General features: G+C 37.9%; 2 protein-coding genes across 4 annotated transcripts in view; one reads left to right on the top strand and one right to left on the bottom strand.

The window, feature by feature from the left end:
• Window positions 1-21,893, top strand: part of LOC102226274 (netrin receptor UNC5C-like) — a 155,263-nt gene that overhangs the window by 7,970 nt on the left and 125,400 nt on the right. The window lies entirely within an intron of this gene.
• On the bottom strand, window positions 27-1,512 carry LOC111609476 (piggyBac transposable element-derived protein 3-like). The gene is made up of 2 exons (XM_023338085.1): window positions 1,174-1,512; window positions 27-1,065 (listed from the first exon to the last, which is right to left on the bottom strand). Exons 1-2 carry the CDS (start codon window positions 1,364-1,366, stop codon window positions 587-589), a joined length of 672 nt encoding a protein of 223 aa, XP_023193853.1. The 5' UTR covers window positions 1,367-1,512; the 3' UTR covers window positions 27-586.

The raw sequence follows: 21,893 nt of genomic DNA, 5'->3' as shown, positions 1-21,893 counted from the left end.
AGTTTCGAATGCATTTTTATTCATCACAGTGACTAATTTTCTTTTACTTTTCTCCAGTGAACAAGAGGATGTACAATACAAAAATATGAAAAATAACATAACCCATTCAACTAATTGGCACATGTAGGGCAGTATGCAAGTGCACAGCCTTTGCAGATATATTTCTTACACCTGCAGCACACAGTATGTGTTTTACAGTCTGAGGGCAGAACTGACATCTCTTCCTCTTACTTGGCTTAGCTGAGGAAGTGGCTGTGGTAGATGGATCCTCAGGTTGATCAGGAGCTGCTGCACTCTGAATAGCTTTCACAACTGCTGCTGAGGCTTCTGTGTGGGGGACATGCTTCCTTCTTTCAATGAGTGGAGTTACAAGTGCCTTTCCTAGCTGCTCCAGGAACACCCTCTTCTTGTTGTGCTTATGAGACATCCAGGTTGGGTTGATCTCTATCCAAATCACAAAGGCATTGTAGGAGGACACATCAATGATGTTGTGGAAGATGACCAGGGGCCAGCGGGCAGTCATTCTTCTGCAGCTATATGCTCCAATCACCTTATCTAGGTTGTCCACACCTCCTTTGTTTCGGTTTTATTCCAGGATGATGATTGGCTTCCTGTCCTCACGGTCACTAATGTCGCCGTCTTTGTGCAGTGTGCTCAGAAGAACTACATTCTTGTTTTTCTTTGGGAGGTAGGAAACTAGAGTGGTGGTGGGTGTGAAGGCAAACTTTGAGGAGAAGACCTCTCTCTCCTTTGACCCAAGCAGTGCAGGTGGGAGCTCAGGCTTGTTCTTTTGAACTGTACCAACCATGGTGATCTTCCTCTTCAGGAGCTGCTGTCCGAGTTCATAAGAGTTGAAGAAATTGTCACATGTCACATTGTGACCCCTCAGTCCCTCTGTCACATCAAGCACAACTCGCAACCCCTGGTTCTTCTCTGGGCATCCACTGGTTGACTTCCCAGTATAGACTTGCATTTTCCAAGCATAGCTTGATTCAGAAGCCACCCATGACTTGATCCCATATTTTGCTGGCTTGCTGGGCATATACTGCCGGAAAGGACAACAACCTTTGGACAAAAGACATTAGCATCAGTGATTAGTATCAGTGTCACAGAAAACAGTCAAAGAAATCAATAGTGAAAATCACTTTTATTACAAATATGAAAACAGATTACCTCTAAATGGAACCAGTTGCTCATCCACTGTTACATCAGGCTCTGGATTGTAGAGGTAGGGCAACCGCTCCACCCACTTGTCCCATACCTCTCTTATGGCTGCAAGTTTGTCTGTCATACGTCTTGCTGGTCTTGATTCACGGTCATCAAATCGCATCAGTCTTGAGTAGGTGTGAAAGAGTTTGACTGGCATTGTGGCTCGGAAAATTGGCCTTCCACTCTCTGCTCACTTCTGCTACTGATTGATCTGAGACACAACTAAAACTTTGTAACATTTTATGGTTTGTAAATAACTCTGTGACCTTGATTTCAACTCCATTTGCCTCACGGGTCATTTTGACCTGAAGACCATCTTTGTACCTTTTTTTGTACAGCTTACATGGAAATGAGAATAAAAGCAACACTGAACTTTTTCTATTGTCTGGGCCAATCTAGGAAAAGTCTTAAAATCTCAAGTTAAAAAAATTACATTTAGGGGATTGTTTGGGGGGGGGGGGGTTTAACACAGTGGCGGGTCATTTTGACCCGAGGACAACAGGAGGGTTAACATATTTTGATCAAGACGATAAAAGCAAATTACAATTATAAAAGCATAGAAGTGTACATAACCAGCTACATGATGTACAAAAGCAAAACTTGCAAAACAAATTTGTTGATGTGCAGAAGTGACACAGTAATTTGAAGATTGAACAGGTAGTTTTAAGAATTTCAATTCTGTTCTGAGAGATGCACCCAAACTGAGAAAAGCTGTAAAATATTAATATTTAAATTCTCTTATCTTCAAATCCTTCAACTGTCATGGACCCAGTGACTTTAGTGCAAGTATTTTGGGTGTGAGAGTCAAGAGGTCAAAGGAAAATATTAAATAATATCTCTGATGCCAAGCTTTATACTTCTAAGTATTACCAAAGTATTGAAACAAAAGCTAACATGTTCTTCAGAGATTTAACTTGCATGCATGAACATTTCACACTCAAAGTAATTCAAATTAATTATTGAACCAAACTTGGAAAAAGTTGCTTCTGCCATTAACAATAACTTTAAGCACATGTAGTCTGAAGTAGACCAGAAATATAATCTATGCAGCCGTTCCTACAGAAACATTAATGGAAGTGTTGCATCTGTGAAGATTAAATGTTCCATATAGTAAAAATATCTAGCTGCAGTGCATGTACATAAACAGCATGGCTCAGAAACTACACATTTCTTTGTCAGTTGGTTAAAGTTAGCTAACTTCAGTTGAAACCGTGAAAGGGACTCACCTGTGATGTGTTGCCCTTCTCCTCCTGAACGTGCAAAAATAGCAGAAATTTGATTTCAAAGACAGTAGCAGCATCTTGACAAGGACCAGGCCTACTGGGCTCTCAGCACCCTAGTTAGCAACCTTAGTTAGCACAGTGACTTTACTGTGTTGAGTTCAGGACACCACTACAGGAACAGAGTTAAAAGAATCTTGCTGCTGATGCTGAAGGATCAAGCAGCAATGCAAACTAGATAATTATTTGTTTACATGACAAATAACAGTCTCCATTTACTGTAAACCCTACTATTTATCACAATTACAAAATGAAAAACTCTCTAGACCAGGGGTCCCCAAACTACGGCCTGCGTCATTTGGTCTGGCAATGCCGGATCTGGCCCGCCTCCTCATACCAGAGAGCATTCAGTGTATTTTTTCATATATTGTATTTTCTGGTTTGTGGATTTCTCTTCAACCACCAGGGGGCTCTTGAGCAGATGTTAAACTAACTTTCCCTCAAATATATACTAGTCAGTCCCAGTCACCGTTTCACTCACGGTTTTTTCCATTTCCATTCTGGGTAAAAATCTATCTAAAAGCGACCGCGAATGTGTCGTAGTCAGCAACCCCCCCCCCCCCCCCCCCCGTCGACAGTTTCAAAGACAGAACAGCCCCCCCCCCCCCCCCCCCCCCCGCCGACAATAAGTTTCTAAGGTATCTTTCTCCAAAAACTAAGACCGGCCCCCGAGCAGAGAAAGGAACAGCTATGTGGCCCTCGCAGGAAAAAGTTTGGGGACCCCTGCTCTAGACTATTCTCTACTAATAGCACAATATTCAAAACCAAGTGTGGGATTTGTGAAACTTCAATGATGGGTGACTTTACAACTTGTATGATTTTGGATAACACTAGAATTGTTCTTTATTGAAGTTTCACAAATCAGATAAAGGTTTTACAAATCCCACACTTGGTTTTAAATATTCTGATATGAGTTGAGAATAATCTAGTCCAGATTTGAAGAGTCTAGGTGTTGTAGTTTTTTAGCTAGAGTAAATTAAAGATGCTGATTGCAGTGAAAAATTAGGTGGAATTGCCCTTTAGCCATTTCCCAAATTGGAAGCAGCAATTGGAAACCAACTTCAGCTTCATTCAAGCAAGAGGGGCTAACATACAGTTCTCTTAATGTTAATGATCAAATGCTCTCATAAATGATGGTGGCGTTGGCTGTAGGAGTTTGCTTTGCAATCGGTGGATCGCCAGATCGATGCCTGGTCTACTGCTGAGATTTCAGTTTGGTGTATTAAAGGCATTATTAAAAAAGAAACCAAAATATCACACCAGCATTCTGTTCTTTGTAAAAAATTATTTTGCAGTCTTGTTTACGCTTTTACATTGTAGATCTAAACATCAGCAAAATTTGTAATTTTGGCTGATTGCTACTGTTAAGTTTAGGGTAATTAACTGCTGGCAATATTACAATTTTTTAAGAACTTTACAATTACTTATATTTTTACACTATATTTCTGTATTTTCTACATTCGTGACTGTCACAATTATTTAGGATATATGTTTATTCAGTTATGATAATGCCATGTATTTTCTACGGCAGTATAATGCTGTGAATATTCTGGTCAGTAACTGCTGGCATTTTACAATTTCTTACCATAAATTTACTGCCTTTCTTTGCAGTTTCGACTTACGGTAGTTCCATGTAATTTCTACGGTAATGCAATGTTTTTGGGTACGACGGTCAAAAACTGTTGGTCTTTTACCATTTCTTACCGTAAATTTACTGACTTTCTTTGCAGTTTCGACTTACGGTAGTTCCATGTAATTTCTACGGTAATGCAATGTTTTTGGATACGACGGTCAAAAACTGTTGGTTTTTTACAGTTTTGTACCGTAAATTTACTGACTTTTTTTACAGTGTAACAATTATGGTGGTGGTGGCGGCGAGCTGATTCCCTACCTGTGATTTTTGCCTTTGCTGCAAAATGGCTCTTCAAAGTTGAGATGATGCATTAGAGGCACACCCATTTCTCATTCAAAGCCTTGCATTGCCTCTTGGTATCCAGGAGCCCTCTGATTATGGGATTGTAGGCAAGGAGAAGGGGGGAGAGGGGTGGTGTACCAGTGTTCCTGCTCTAGATCCTCTGTCCGTTTATGATTAGAGATCGGAGCCAGCAGTCAGAAAATCTGGGGTTGGTGGGGGTGCAGGAGAGGAGGACAAAGCCAAAGGGGGAGAGAGAAGTGATTACGAGTTAAGTGGCCCTTCTCATGCCATTATAAGCAGCAGGGCTGACAGAGCACATCATGAGTGAGAATAAGTACATACTCCACTCCTGCCCTTTAATTTGGCATCCTGGCCTCTCCCCTGGTGTTCAACCACTAACGTCCACCTACATTTTTCTGTCCCTAATTGGAAATCAGCCATGTGTCTTTGCCAACACAGCGACATACAGGTGAATTCACAATTTAAATGACTTTCTAGGGAGGCTTTTTATGACTTTTTATATTTCAGTAATTATTTATGTATTAATTTGAGAAATACTGGCTCCTAACCTTATTGTCATTTTCTTTTCATGTTTGTCATATAATTGTGCAATGTTCACATTAGTTTTTCATTCTTAGTAGTACGGGGCCTAATAATCAAGTCATCAAATTTTCAGATGAACAAGTGGAACAGCCACTCCAGAGCTATTGAACAAGTGCCCACCTTTAAATATCTGAGTATAATTATGTGCAGTAATTTGTATTGGAATGATCATATTGATTGTCTCCAAACTAGCCCTAAGACCACATTTTCTGCACAGGCTTAGACTGTTTGGAGTCCAGGATAACGCTGACCTTTTATAATGCTGTCTTGAGCAGCATAATTATATATGATATATGTGCCTTGTATGGCTCACTCACTGTGTAATCTTAATCTAGAATTGCACTCATGGTAAAGACACAGATGAAAATAGATGGGTCGAACTATCAACCCCCTCCCTTGTAGTCAATCTGTGAAATCACTGAAAAACAGGCAGAGAAGATGCTGAAGGACCCATCCCATATCCTGTTTGGAGACTAGTATCAACCACTACTCTCAAGGAAATGTTGCAGAGCTATCTGCTGCACAAGCAATTGTTTTAAACAATCTTTTCATCCAACTTCTCTTTTACTTCTTTATAAATCTGATAACTTGATTTTTTTTTCCTTTTTAAACTAATTTCCCATCTAGACAATCTGAACTTTATGGAATATATATATATATATATATATATATATATATATATATATATATATATATATATATATATATATATATATATATATATATATATATATATATATATATATATATATATATATATATATATATATATAATATTTTGTTGTTGGTATGCATGTGACCTTGTAGTAATTGTACAACTGCCCCTCAACAAATTTCCCTCAGGGATAATAAAGTATCTCTTATATTCTCCTACAACACCTGAACTTTGTTGTTGCCCTCAAAGTCTCTCTACAGTATCAGTTAATTTTGTTCAGTTTGCATGCAACCTAAACAGAATTAAAGCAGCCTCTGTAATGTTACTTTGCTCAGGGTCACTATAAATAGTGCAATGTGCTGATTAAGAGGCCAATGCAGTTAGGTTATTTCCCTGATGTCCTTTAACCAAGCTACCTATTCCAGCATGTAACATGGAACAACCTTGCTAACTACTGCTGTAAATAGAAAGCAGGCGCCCAGTGTGGCACAAATATGTAATCCAACATACAGAGCAAAACATGCTTCAAAATGTTCAGTTCATTCAGATTTTGGATTTTAATAGTGAAAACTGCACTAATACAAGTTAGAGAAATACACTAAGATAATCTAAATGATCTAAGTAACTTCTGAGAAAAAAAATCTGGTAAAAAGATTGTAGTTTTTAATATTTTTTAAAGAGTGTTGTGAACTACTGTGATTTAACATCGAGCAGGACTGTGTGTGGGGCTTTTTCAAAACTGGAAAACAAGCATTTCACTCTGCAGTAAATTTGGAGCTACACTGGACCCCTGCCTATTTGCAGTTCAGTATTCGCAGATTCACCTATTCAGGATTTTTGCTGTGACTCATAGCTTCAAATTATTTGTGGAAACTCTACCTATTTGCACATTTTTTTGGCATTGCTACTTGCCACGCTATTGGCTGGCATTTGCAAAGCAGCCAATCCAGGGGTGGCATTTGTTTTCTTTCATGGAAGTAACTGATTGATAATTAAATATATAAACATAACTTTTGATTTTTATTAAATGTTTAAAAAGTAACTTACACATTTTAGGGGCAGTAGTTCAGCACTATTAACCTTTGAAAAAAAAAACTATTACATTTTTCTTCATCAAATTTGTTGTTCATTTTGAGCTTATGTCTGCAATACAAGCTGACTATATTTTAGAAGTCTTTAGACTTCTTTACTTCAAATCCTGGTGGACCTGGTAATGTGACTCCTTGTTACAATTAAGGAACATTAATGCTAAACTCAGGCTACGTATTCTTTCTTCACGAAAAAGTCCAACATACCAAAGAGGCAGTAATGAGGTGATCTCAGACATGATTCATCACGCTGAGTCATGGACGCAGCATGGAGTTACCTGAATTATGATGTTTGTTTAGAAATCCATCCTTCTCTTGAAACATGAAACACAGCTACCGTCTTTCGCTCAGTCCTCACTGTCTGATGAAACTAAGCCTCTTTTCTTTGCTTTCTGCTCCTTCACAGCTTTGAGTGTAGTGCAAATATAGAAAATCTCCTTGAAAAAGGATATCTTCATTATAACACTGTCTAATGAATATATTAATCTTCATTAGAATGAAGAATTTATTTTTGCTAAACCTCTTCACATTTATTTATATCCTTAAATGTGTTTATTTCTGTTTAGAAGGAACTAGGTTTCCATTTGCTGATCCCTCAGCTTGTAGAGGGTTGTGGTCTATATATGTCAGCAGAACAGAATGAGAGGGTGGGAAGGGGGGGTAAGTGAGGGAGTTCTTGTGGGACCCCCTTGTCCCGGGTGAAACATGAGACCAGGAGACCAAACGTTCCCCATTTCCTGTCTCGACTTTATCAGCATCTTGCTCTGTGTTATTTCTAAACTCTTAAAGCATCTGATGAAAGTCTTGCCTCAGATAAATGTTTGTGCCTCCTTGCTTTTTACGGGGCTCAAATGAGATACTTTATCCTTGTGCCACCCCTCCCTCTTTCATTCTCTTTTTACCTCATTCCTGTGTCTGCTTTTGAGATCCCACAAGTGAAGTTCAGAGTCTCTGGTTTACATTATGGTTGCTTAAAGATGGGCTTGGGATACCTTAAAAGACAATGATTGTCGTTCTTCTGAAGGAATACACTTTTACAAGACTTTGGGGAACAGCTTTGAGGAAAAAGAACCTTTGTTGAGTTAACTACATTTCTGCTGAGTTTTGCTGAATATAATTACTTCCACCTACATATAGGTCAGCAATCCTTCACAAATGAGAAGTAATTCTTCTTTTGCATCCTTGACAGTTCACACACTTTTTCATTTATTCATTCTTTTTCATTCTAGCTTGTGTAAGCTGTGTGTTGCAAAAGTTTTCACAACCATTGAAGTTTTAGTGTTTGGTCATGTTACAACTACAAACTTTGATGTATTTTATTAGGATTTAATGTAGTAACCCAACACAAAGTAGTCCATAATCATAAAATGGAAAGAAAATAATAGATGGTTTTCATAGTTTTTTTCAAATAAAAATCTGATTTGTGTAACAGTATTTCTAATTATACTAATATTCCTGAATAAAATCCACTGTAACCAATTATTTATGTGTAATCTGAGTGTGGAAGACCAAACAAATCTGCCAAAAGAAGTGCATTCGCCTACACTTAAAAGCCTGGCAAGGAGATGGATAAGTACCCAAGAGAAATAAATTTGGAGAAGCCATTGTTGAATGAAAGTGGCAACATTGTGCTGCAAGAATGTTTTTCTTTAGGAGACACAAGGATCTTTATAGAGTTGACGGGAAGATGGATGAAGCTTTATATAGGGCAATCCTGGAAGAAAACCTGTTGGGGGCTAGGGTATAGGTTCACCTTTCAGGAGCACAACAATTCTACACATACAACCAGATGGCAATGGAATCATTAAATGAATATATATTGTGCTATAACAGCCTAGTCGAAGGCCTAAACTATTGTGATTATCATTGACAAGTCTGGAAACTTGCTGTTCGCAAATTCTCTATGGCCAGTATAGAAAAGCTTAAGCTACTCTGTAAAAAAGAATGGGCATAAGTTTCAGTCAAAGCCTAGATGTTTACAGTTGGTGGAGACAGAGATATGTTGTTCTCATTGCAGCAAACAGTGTTTTTGCAAGCAATTGACATAAAAGAGGCTGAATGGAAGCCATTTTCTATTTGAAAATGCTGAAAACTAAGAATGATTTCCTTTTCCATGCTTTGGGTTGGTCAATCACACAAACTCCCAGTAAAGCAGTCAGAGATTGTAATATGACAAATTCTTAAAAAACATTCTCGGTGTTTGAATATATACTTTTCTTTGTGTCTCTCCTTGTGAAAACAGCTCTGTGTTTGTGTGCACGTTATTGTTTTTCTGCACGTGTTTGTTTGTCCAGTAATAACTGGGTTTGAAAAAAAGTCTGCTTCAGAGAAAACTGTCTGAACACCAGACCGTTCCTCTTTGCAAAATCAATCTTTCTCATAATTCCCCACATTTTTCTTCCATCTGTTATCTACCGAGCTGCCAAGCAGACTTTTAAATGAAGCAGACCATTACCAGAGGGCAGAATTAAACGTGTGTCACGATGCCAGCCTGTAAAAGTTGTTTTTACTGAGTGAAATGAGGTGCTAAATTAAAGCATCTCAACTGGTATGTACTGTTGTACGAATAATCCACATTAAATACATCATCAAGGAAGGGTCAAAATACAAACACACACCTAGTTTTTCCAAAATTGTATGTTTTTGACTTATATTTTGCATAAGCAACTGAATCCTGCTTCGCTGGTCTTTTTGGGGGATAATTATTCTTCACAAGTCTCAGCATGCACAGTGGAATTCAACATTGCGGAAAAAAAAAAACTGTGTAATAGCAGACTTAACTACCTCACCATCAACCACCCCACCGCAGAGCTCCCACCAACCTTAACACCCCACTGTGTGACCTCTTTTCCCCAGTTTTAGCTTTGTTACCGTGACTCCAGTAATAGTTTGCAACTTGAGATTGCTGTTGGGTGTCAGCACTTTCCTGTGTTTGTACAACATGTGTGTGTTTGCCATATCTCCATGATCAGTCCCTGGTGACTTAAGTGCTGGCAGACAGTGCATAACTGGGGTAAGCTCAATGGGTCTCATTTAGACGGGGCCCAGACAGAAGCCCCAGTGGTGGAAGGTTATTTTATTACTCCTAACATGTAAAGTACACCACTGAGGCTGCTACATTTGTTGGCTCTGTCAGAAAAGAGCAAATTGTACCGTGTTCTGTTGTAAAGTTGTGAGAAATTTCTAATCTACTACATCGGACGGAAAATAAATGGCTCTGCGGCCTTTGATTCTTATGCATTCTTTTTTGGTTAATGAAAGCTATGGAAATGAGCTTAATAATTGAAACCAGTTTTGCTGATCTGAAAGTTCAAGTAAATGTGAGAACTGCATGATGTATTAACACAAAAGGATCAGAAACAGCCATAATACAGCTGCCCTCAGATTTCTAGTAGCTTCATATTTTTAAATCTACACAAAGGAAATGCTCAGTAGCTGAAAATGTGCTCACTTCAATTCATTATGAATCGTAAAATAATACTCAAACATCCCTGTTGGCGGAGGAGAGCTCCCAGCTGTGCATTTGCCCCTTTCAAGGAGTTACCCAAACAGTAGGCAGAAAGTGAATAATGGATGTTGTTGGGATGATTGCTTCAAAATACTTTGAAGAAAGCAAGAGATTCTTCCAAAGAAGGTCGAATGTCTGAATAGACTCAATCTTCCACACTGATTCATTCAGCAAACACAACTCTTGTTTGCTGTGTAACCTCCACAGGCTGCTAATCCCTCAAGAAGCAGAACCCAAAAACACTAGGGCTCCAATCTACTGTGATGTACATGCTGCTATTGAGGCTTATTGAACATCATATGCCTCAGATTAGAAGAGGACATCAATGGTCTGCTTTAGAGATTTTGTTTGTACATTTCAAACAGTATTAAAGATATTTACAACAAAGAGTAAAGAGTAAGATTTATGGAACAATTGAATCCACAGTTCAGTGATCTCGTGCTGTGATTCCATCTTTTATATTGCAAGCCTCTTTTACAGTTTCCCCCTGTTTCTCTATTCTTTTCTGATTTTTTTATATGAAATGTGGCATAGATTTTATGAACTAAAGTGGCTCAGAGCATGAGAAGTTGACACACACAAAAAAGATTATATGGTAAATATAGGGCAGAGAAATAGGGTATAGCATTATCCCTCTGGCAACTGGTAGGTTTTTGAAAAAAAAAAAAAAAACTTAACATCTCTGCTTTCTGTTTGATGTCTTTTTGTCAGTGTGATTAGCATGTATGTGGAAAACATATGTAATATGTATTATGTCTGTGGTTTAAACAAGGTAAACTGAATAAGGCATATTTCAAGATAAATACCATTAAATAAAAGTAAATTTTTAATATACGCAATCAAGTAGCATACTAATTGCAACTTTGCTTTTGTAAAAATATGAATTTAATACTGATATCTGCTTCCACTAGGGATGCTTTGATCAAGATTTTTGTAATTGATAGCAATCCGAGTCATTTAATATTAGGTATTTGCCGAAACCTAATCCCAATCCTATTTACAGTCTCTACTATCTGTGTCTCTTGACAGCGAGACAGTTTGTCCAAACCGGAGTTTCTGTAGGTTAGCCGATGCTGTTTCATGGGGCTTTCTTCAATTAACCTTCCAATATGTTTTTGCATGATTTATCATTTTGTTCCTGAAAACATTTATAACTTGATGTATACCACTACACTCTTCTGTAAACGCTCTTCTTATTTCTTCTTAGTTTTTTTCATATGTAGCAGTCAGCCAAAGTGCTAGGCTAAATCAAACATCTATCTGTTTTAAGACGACTTGTTGGGTTGACTTGTGCCTCACAAGTGTAAAGTCACTCAATGGTGACTGTACAAAACATATAAAATTTGTTCTCCTGTGTCTAAACTTTAAACAACATAAAACGTGAATGGCGTTTCAGCTCTGTCTCCTGCATCAAAATCTCTCTTTGAATCTCTAAGGATTGTGGGCAGCTTTCTGTCTCAGAAAGCTGAGACAGAAAGGTGCAGCATCCATTATAATCCTTCTTTAATTTTAAAATGTCAGGGAAACTCAAGTCTTCTGCCTACTGAATATTGTGCTTGGCTATAATACCGTTTTTTAAACCATGCACATAATATTTTCGCTGTGATTTTTAAAAACTGGTTATGCGAAATGCAGCTGCGTAGTTTGCCAGCTAACGCTATGGGTATAACTAAAATAAAATTATGGATGAATCGCAAATTATTTGCAAATCCCCGAGGGTTTTGGGCCACTAAAGGAGGAATCAGAATCCACACAAAACAGATTTTTTTGTGACAGAGAAAACGACAACTGATCATATTATGCAAGTATGTAAAAAAATCTTGTAGCAATAGACAAAAAAAAAACAACATTTGTCCAAGACTGTATCTTAATTATTTTTTTGAGTTTATCTTTGTTGATAGGTGTAGATTATGAGTTATTTAATGTAAGGTTAAAGGTGTGACAAATACTGGATGAACTGTTGTGTATTTGTGGTTTGAAATGAAATATTGGATGGATTTCAAAGAAACATGATACCAACACAGCATTTTGCTATTGCCATAATGACTTTAGCTATCTTTTTTATTAAGCTTCACCATTAGTGCTACATTAGTAAAATTACTTAAAATAAATATTCTTCAAACAGAGAAAAAATATAATTTTCATTTTCATTTAGATTTTTCATTTTCATTATCTAATGTTTTGGCTATTCAAATTGTGCCTGTAAGTGCTTACAGAGAGATAGCATGAAAAGAGGGAGTGAGAGAAGCAATGATGGACTCCAGCTGCTTTCGAGCAGGGGCCATCTTAACCGCTAATCCACTGGAGTGCCCCCAGATATCAGGGACTTTCAAACATGCCCATCAATTTCTATAGGAGGGCTTGGAAGGATTGTTCTCCCTGTTGTCAAAATGATGAAGAAATGAGATCCTAGTTTGGGAAAAAAATTGACCAAGCTCAGTGAGATGACAAGTCTGTTTCTCCAGTTCCAGACATCTATAAACCATGACTCCATACGGTACACCAGCTGCGCTGGAGTCAGCACAGTTACTGTAAACTGATACACAGTAATGGCTTGCTGCAGATATGCTGGAGCATGTGGAGCGGAAACCGATAATTCAGTGGTGACACACTATGCATAGGGGTTCCCATGGTCTTTAGGCTGACGTGAAGTAAGTTGATCCGTCAGGTAAAAGAAGAGAGGGTTACGCTGAGGAGATGGGGAGTATGAGGAGAGTGGGGAGGGCTGTGTAAAGGAAAGAGCATTGCATCAGTGAATTGCACCTCCTGATGAGTTTCCGCCGGTAGCTGCTTGTTTAAATCCCACTGCACACGCTCTTTACATCTCACATTTAGAAGGCTTCACATTACTAAATCATGTTTGTTTTTACAAGTCTACAAAGCCCTACTAGCTTTCCGTTAACCATGTTTTCTGCTTTTTCGTGCCAAATATTTTATTTAGCATCCCTATGTTCCATGACAAGCACTCGCCAACAAAAGCACCGACATGGCCTCGGGTAGAAGAATAGAAAGGGGGAAATGGAGATGAGGAATAAAGGAATAAGGAACCACTCCTAAGCTGTGTGGCTTTTACCCAGGAGATGAGCAGACTGGAGGTATCCAGTATTTAGGCATATTAACCCACAGCTATTCTTGGCTGCTTTGTGTGGTTTTTTTGTTCACGGAAAAGCGGCAAAGAAATCTGGTAAACAAATACAGCAGCATTTTCTGCAAGCACCGGGCAGCTTTAAGTGTTACCAGCTCACATGGATATTTCCATTCGCCTGCAATTTCTTGGGAAATTTGGCAGCGTAATCTGAACCTTATTGTGTTTCTTCTCCATGAAACACCAGACACCAGTGAAACCTGGTTTTGGTTTTGACTGCAGGTTTTTTTTCCCCTTTTACTCTTTTTTTTCTAGTAGTCGCTTTGAATTTAGGGCCACATTCAAGACAAGCAAAAACATTTGACATGATAATTTCCATTTTACTTCCTGTCAGAAAAAACCCCAACAGAAAACAGTACATATGTGAGATTTTTATGGTATGATAGCCTTGCATACAAATAACACAGTATCATGATATTTTCCATTAACATTTCCAAAGTTATCACTTGTTACTCCAACAGAGACACTGGATAAAATATTATGTGAAATTTGGGTGGGGCGGGAGATGGTTCTGTAAAAAAGGTTTAAGTAAAAAGAATTAACAAGCTTTTAAAAAAGTAGAGTAAGAGACATGGGAAACAGGCTGTGGGAGCACCACAAAAATAATGCTCTGCAATAAACAATCAAACAAACAAACAAAAAAAACAATGAAGTGTTTTGAGGTAGAAAATCTTTATTTAAAGACTGGATGGCATAAAACTTTCCTCAGCAATTTAAGACAAAAGGCACATTTTGACAATGAGAACCAGAAGTTATTTTACCAGAACTTTTATTTACCCCTACAATTTTGGTTTTAGTAATGTTTTCAAATTGGTGGAGTTGTAACTTTGGGACAAAGTTTCAACTCTTTTGTGAAGATAAACCCTCAGTATTTCTTCTTTTGTTGAAGATAAACCCTCAGTTTTCAGCAATAGCTAAAACTAATAATTCTGTGTAGTAATTACACTAACTTCTATAGAGTCTGGGCAAAGTCTGTGAAAAAGTGTTGCTGTTGTGTTTTCTCGCCTTATGAGCAACAGGAAGGAGAAAAGAGTAAAGATGGCTCCAGCGGGGGTAATTTCAAAGCAGTTACACCATGAAGCTCAATTAAAATCCCTTCAAAGTCAGAAAAAAGTTAAGAATTTTAATCGATGTTGATCTAAATAAATCCTTAGAGACATATCTTACAGAGTGCCATATTTCTTGAAAGTCTCTCAACAATCCAGTTGGCAAGAATTTTACCCTGTTAAAGTTAAAGCAAAAATTATGAGTGTGAACTGAGATGATTAAAGTATAATTTAATTATTTTTTATCAGTTTGAAGTACATGGCTCTCTCCTTCCATATACTTCCATATACATCTATCAAAGTTCTTTGGAATATGCCTAGAATTGCTTCTATTTAAAACAGAAAGGTATCAATTATTCTTACATTTTCTATGATGTAACATTATGATTATTTCAGTATGAATGTTCTCTACAAAAAACATTTATTGTTATTTTGATAAATAGACTTAAGGAAAAATGTTGAATAATAGATTGCAGCTTAAGTTTTTAAAATAGCGTATCCTTTAAACTTTACTTTCAAAGATTTTTTAAATGTTTTTCATGACCCAAAGTATTTCCATACAAGCAGTTTTGTGTTTATTCTCAGCAATTGAAAGAAACAGTAGTCTATTTTTTAGCTAAAAGTCTGGCAGTGCACATCAACAGATGGGGTTGAGGGTAGAATATGAAACTTCTTAATATTCCATGCAGCTGGAATAACTATGGTCACTTTCCCTGGCATCTCTAGGGAAGTGATTCAAACCATATTTTGATATAAAATGTTAGTGATTTTAAAACTTTAGTGTACCTGGATACTGGCAACGAGGCTCAACATTGTAATGGTCCAAAGACATTTTTAACAAGAGCTAATAAATTTGATAAATGCCCTCAGTCATTAACATCCTGCTTTGTCTTTAGTGATATAGTCAGAAGGACTGGTCTGAAAGGTTTGGACAAACAGGAGAACAAAAGTGACGAGTGATATAATGGATGTGTCACAATGAGGGGATGTTGCTGTCTACCATCTATCGTTGAATAAAGAATTTTTTTCTGTGCGGTCTGTCACATCCAACTTGACTCTTCATTTGTAGTCCTCTCTCCCTTTGGTTTCCTATTTTATTCTGCTAGCAAAAGCTGGGAGCTAAAAGGAGAGGGGTAAAAAGAAAATCTCTGAGCCTGCAAAGAGAATTTTGGAAAAGCCTTAGACAATTATTTTTTACTTTGTGGCCTCAGTTACAAACAGACAATCTTTGTCCTTTGCATCAGGGTGGTCTCCCGAGAGTGAAGCAGACATTTTAATTCAATCAGCTGCAAAGCCCCCCTCCTCCACCACCACCCCTCCTAAAACTCACTCATCTAACTTCAGTGATACAATTACAAGCTCCTCTGCATTAGCCATCTTGTTGTGATTATATATGTTTACATGGGAGGGAGGTGTTTACAGAAACTGCAGCCCCTTCCTGCTGCTCATTTAGCTACTGGAAAAGTAGAGCTTCAGTGAAATTTAATTTATTTATCCTCTATGGAAAAGTATAATGATTCAGTAACAAGCATTGTGATTAGTCTTCCTGTGTTCTTTTCCTTTAGGATGAATGGCACCAGGTTTACAGAGAAAATTGGTATAATGATTCTGCAGTGACATAGAGGCTTATGCATATGTTTGTACCTACTGAGTGATCTTATTTGCTTCTTTGTTCTTTCTTTAAGAACAGCTGTATGACACAATTAAAAGTGTGCAAATATCCATGTGTTTAAAACATAACAGTTTGATGAATCTGATGTAAAATTATAAAATAAATTTCTTCCCTAAAATATGGCTGACAATTTAAGTTGAAAGTGCAGTGAAATAAAACATATTTCATAATATTCTAGGGTCTACATTAGTGTTGGGATTACGTCCTGCTTTGCCTCACATTACATTCCGGATGTTGCAGTATCGGTTTCTTTTTCTTGGAATGACGGATAATAGATTCCAAATTGGGTTTCTGGAGGACAGCCTTAATATTTTGTTTCAATACTTGATTAAATAAATCACCTATTATTCTTGCTAATGTTTCAATTCTGAGATGTTTGTTAAAGTAGTAGGCTAGCATGGTAGTTTTCTTTTTTTGATTTGACTCATTGAGAAGTCGGCCCATGACATATTTCAGTATGATTCCATTTGTTTGACTATCAACTTTTTCTCATAAAGTTAGTACTTTGTTTTGAATGTAATAACATTTAATAACTGGTGTTTCTGCTGCTTTTTGTTTCCGTTACACTTTATTGTGTGCAGAAAGCCGTCTAGCAAGCACAGTGACCCAAACAGCTATGATGGCCAGTACAGTCTCTCTTTAACTCTGAATCTCATTAAAACGGTGAAAAACGTTGTTGGGTTTATATATAATTCAAAAAATATTAAACTGTCCTTAGTTTCTTTAGACTTAGCTTCTTATTTGTCTACACTTCTCATCTTTTCATGTTGTGTTGATCAAAAGTTCTCTAAGATTTTTCAATGCAAATCTGTAAATTGTAATTTTCTTTAAGGAAGAGGACTTAACTGTCACCCTCAAAACACTTACATATAAGCCAATGTACTGTAAGTGTCCATGAGGACATTTAATGGGTTTTAAATACTAAGACAAGACCCGACAGATGCATCATTTTTCTGTCCTCTGTATTCCTTAAACAAACATACTCTTCAGTCTTTTCATTCTTGGTTTTGAAATGCTGGTTTGTGTCTCTCAATCAGTTCCGCACAGCGTTTACGGTAGTTTTTACTCATTAGGGTAAATATAAATTGGAACCAAAAGAGTCTTTGGTTTTTAGTTGGGTTTGTTTTTTGATTGGTGGTTCACCCACTGGATTTAGTAGTCTTTTATTCCTGAATGACTCATACATAAGAAACAAGACTTAAACAAAGGGTAATCTTTGGAAATGGTTAGGTACTAGACATAAAATAAATAAAGAGCTACTAAAGTTTTAATGACCTCCAGAAAGCATGGATGTTTGGTTCTTTAAAAAAGAAAAGAAAAGAAGACTTTGCTTAGACCTTAAGTTGCAATTTTTGCTTGGCTGTAATTTTAATCAGTCTCTTTAACTGCATGTGACTTTTAAAAAGAGCAAGCTGAACAATTTGTTTGCTTTTTCATATTTCTAAGTACCCATGTACCCTCTGTCTTGCATCGTCCCATTACTGCAGCATTCTAGTGATAACATTGACTCACTAATCTCACTGATGGTCACATTCTCCTTTCAGGCAACAGCACTTTGTTTTATTGGTGTAGCTTGATGCGTCATGTTTTGACCATTGTTTACTCCACAACATGCCACTTGTTATCTCTTGCAGCAAATGGCTGCGTCTTTACCAATCTTGTCTGGCTTTTGTCTGCTTTCCTCTCTTCCGCTGGATGAGCAGCCATTTAGTGCAAGGGTCAGGGTTGTAATTGACAGCCACCACTAAACAAATCTGGCCGTCTCGGCGGTAGACCGAGCCCACCTCCCGTCCCCTCCTTCTGGTCTAATCTAACTAATGCACCCGTGTGTGTGCTGGAAAGTGAATTAAGCCGAGAAAACTCAATACCTGATCCATCTGACGGAGCTGCCTGTGTGCACATTAGCAGTTTCTCTGCAGCCCCTGTAATTGTATTACACAAGTTGGCCGCTCTAACGATCAGGCCTTACACACACTTACACACCCCTACACACGCCGACTGTTGTCGTTAATCGCTGCCTTTGCTGGCCCCGGAGGCGTGGAGCGGGCCAAGAACAGAGCGATCGAGAGGGAGGATGATGAAGCGTGTATGGTTCAGCCTTCCCTCAAGGCTGACATGAAATGAAATCATAGTCAGAGTGTGTGCATGTGCGTTCACAAATTGGTATATTGGTCCGTGTCTTCTTTTGTTTTCGTAGATCTTTTGTCGAACTTTTTCTATTTTCTGCTTCGCCTTCTAATCAGTGGCTTTTTGGGCACTCCTGCTGCGAGGTTCTGTTTCTGCTTCTGCTTTTCTTATCCACACTGCATGTTATCTGTGTATTATCAACAGTCTTGCCCCTTTCCAGAAAGCACAGCATGATAAGATGAGCTTACTCTCTCCAATTCTCTCCCTTTACTAATCTCCCTTGACCTTATCCAGACTTACGCAAGGTTAAAAAACAGATTTCTCTCTAGTATTTTCTTCATTAAGCATTAGGGATGCACTGCTAGGAATTTAGCATCTGATTTCAGATCTTTGGTTCCTGTAAAGGATTGATCCAAGGATAGTTTTAGCTGATTCCAATTGTCTTTTATAGGAATTGTCATTAACAGAAGTCTAGCTTTACTACTGCTGGCACCCATTAACTCTATAAGGAACAGGCATCACATTGTGTGCTTGAGAAAGTAGCTGCCTTAAAACAGAGTTGTAGTATTTTAATACAAAGACAACATATTAACATAGTTAGCATTTTAACCAAATGCTCAAATTTAGTGCCCTAAATTAACAATTAATGGGGCTATTATCACTAAAACAGTAGTGTATTCTTAAATGCATGGTTCTTCAACTGTGGCGCCACCACTGATGGTTATTGGGAATTCTAGTGGAAATTCTCAGATCACCCTTTGACATTCAAGAGAACTGCAAATAGACAGCTATAATAGGTTTTAAACAGATGGGAGCCATATTGGATTTTAATGATGGATTGATGAGAAGTGTACAATTTTCCCAGTAACAATTCTGACTTTGGAGTATCTTCGTTTTATTACTCCAACTTGGACCATAACTAAAATTAAAAGTAAAAATAAAATGCAAAAAACACAATATTGACCCAAACATACTCTGCCAGTGGATAAGAACTAAGTTTTGTGATCTAAAATGTTACTCTGCATGGTTATACTTAGAAATGTGTTTACTGAGCTGAAAAATCTAAGACTATATAGATCATTACCCATGAGCTTTCCCAAAAAGTTGTCAAAATGTCTAATTCCTGGTTGTTTCATGACACAGATATTAGGGCTCAAAACAATAACACAGTTGTTTTGCTGTAATTAGTTCAACCCTCCTGTTATGTGCTGAAAGTCCTGCTCTCTCATAGCCTGAATGAATCACGGAAGCATCTTAAGTTTTGGAAACTTCTGTTTCCTTTTCAAATACTTTTTATGTCTCATTTCTTTCTCTGACCTCATTTTTCTTGCCTGACTAATACGTGAAATCGCTGACTTTCCACTTTTCCTCACTCAGTAACAGCATCTACATGGAAAAGTTGAAAGCCTGGGTGCACTCTTAAAGATGGCGAGGAAAAATAAAGGATGGTGTTTCTGGAGACCCAGATGTAATAAACAAAATACTTGATCTGATGTAGTTTTTCTCCTTTAAGAGGTTACTGGACTTCATCACTGAGTACCAGAGGGAATGAAACCCAACAACGAGATAAAAAAAGTACTGCAGAGGTGATTAAGGGAGTTCGTGTGCTGATTTCCTGCATGTTGCTGTGCAGACAACCATTTGCTCTGCCCTCACTAATGGAGACTTCAGTTTCAATCCAAGAAGAGGCTCTTTAAATTTTTATTTATTCTAACAGGGTGATTTATAATGATGAGCCACATACTCTTTCCACCACAGCAGGACATCACAAAGAGTCCTGGGAAGCAAGGAAACTATATATAGCAATACCATGAAGGGACTTGCTCTAGGCATGAGCTAGTTTAGATAGATAGTAAAAGATGAACTGCAGCTCAAAGCTGCCTGATGTCGTCTGAGAGACCTCTGTGACCTCTGCAGTTCCCGGGGCCGAGTGATATCCTGCTGGCCAGATGACACCCTGTGATTCTACTCCTGGGAACAGGTCTAGTGGGCGTGCACGTCTGCATGCTTGTGTCAGAGTCCCTCAGGGGGGAGTTTTCATCAACTCAGGGAGTAGGTCATCAGATATGCCTGTATATATTCACTGCTATGTCTGTGCACGTTCAAATCTCTCTCTGTGTGTGTGTGTTGTCTTTGCCCAAACGTAAGCACGGCTAGGGATGGAGGAGAGCAAGGATGGGCAGGTTTATCGTGGTTATCTGAAAGGTCACTCTGTCATTGTCGAAGCGCACTTTACAGAATCTCCCTGTGGTTACGAAGAGGCAAGATGATCCTGGAGAAAGAGAGGGAGGAGAGGAATGAAAGATATTACCTATTCTATCCTTTTTCACTGTAAGCATCAGTAGGAAAATGAAACACACAGAGAAGAGTTATATTACCTTACACTTACTTCCATCTGAACTTTATGTTTGGTGTGATTTTAGTGATAAAATCGAACCTTTAATTTTAGATATCCCTTGCAAATTTAGATTCTAATTCACTTTTGGTCAACTGAAAATCTTATTTCTGGTAGGAAATAAAATAACCTGTTTTATGTACATTTTATAAAAAAAGAAATTACATGTCAAAAATATTTATGCCTTTCTCAATAATAATGAAATTGTCTTTAGTGCAAATTTAGCAATCAAACTGTTTTTCAGTTTGATAAATAAAAAATAAAAAAATTCAGTTAAGGACAAATATTTATTCATCCCTAACAGTAATTAAATGTTGCTGGAACTCATACTATAAAAGTTTCTTCTTTTGTAGAATGAGATCATAATTGCTGTGGGAAGGAAGGATCTCCTGTAACAGTCTGTACCACAGAAGACGCTGAAACTCCTGACTTATTACAGCTGAGCAGTACTTGCATGTTCCAACTGTTAATTTATCTTTAAATTGATTTAAACTGTATAACTGGAAATTGTTAGATTTTTCAAATCTTTGCTTCTTAGTAACAGCCACATCTGTAGTCTTATTAGGTCTGTCTAAATATGCCTTCATCCAGTTACAGCATTCAGTGTAAGTAAGTCAAAAAAATTGTGTTTGAGGTAGTGCTTGCATCTCTTTTGCTCATTTGCTAGATATGTGCCAAGACCTTATAATGCTTTTATTTACATTCAGATTATTTTCTAAGCTAATAACAAAATTGAACACTGCTTTCATGATGGGAAAGGAATGAAAGACATAATGTAATACAGCAGATCAACTTTAAACGTGAGCTCAGTTGTAATCAGAGAGAAAACGGTGTGAAGGGAGCGACTTATCCTCCTGTGTCAACTGTGTACAAGCCAAATCCCTGAGAAACACTAATCCTACTGGTTCTGCTGGTTATCTCTCCTGCTTCCCTCCTCCCATCATCCCTCAGCAGGTACGTCTCGTCTGCCAAAGATGCATCCCTGACATCCGTCTCCTGTTTTCCCATTCAGCTCACCTACGACCCCTCCCAAACCCAGTTGATGCCCCCATCGGGCTCTGTTTGTTTTCACAGTTGTATCTCGGTGACATTAGCCAGAGTAATCCAATTGAAAGCAGCTCAGACTGGGGTTGTGCTAGGCTGAGGCGTTTCCACAGGGATCGCATGGATTCCTAATTAAGCTCATTAAAGCTTGCTATTAAAGCTCGTTAAATCTCATCCTGACATGGCAGCAGAGCTACTGGTGTCTG

Source organism: Xiphophorus maculatus, chromosome 8, assembly GCF_002775205.1.
Source record: "Xiphophorus maculatus strain JP 163 A chromosome 8, X_maculatus-5.0-male, whole genome shotgun sequence".
In the NCBI taxonomy this organism is placed as follows: domain Eukaryota; kingdom Metazoa; phylum Chordata; class Actinopteri; order Cyprinodontiformes; family Poeciliidae; genus Xiphophorus; species Xiphophorus maculatus.
Note: the sequence above shows the minus strand (reverse complement) of the source record. Positions and strands in the feature narration are given on the sequence as shown.

Bases quoted from the DNA above. Each gene is read 5' to 3' on its own strand.
- LOC111609476 (XM_023338085.1), bottom strand. From the start codon at position 1,366: ATGCCAGTCAAACTCTTTCACACCTACTCAAGACTGATGCGATTTGAT. The intron at 1,066-1,173 runs GTAATCTGTTTT...TTTTGTCCAAAG, and splicing joins GCAACTGGTTCCATTTAGAG to GTTGTTGTCCTTTCCGGCAG.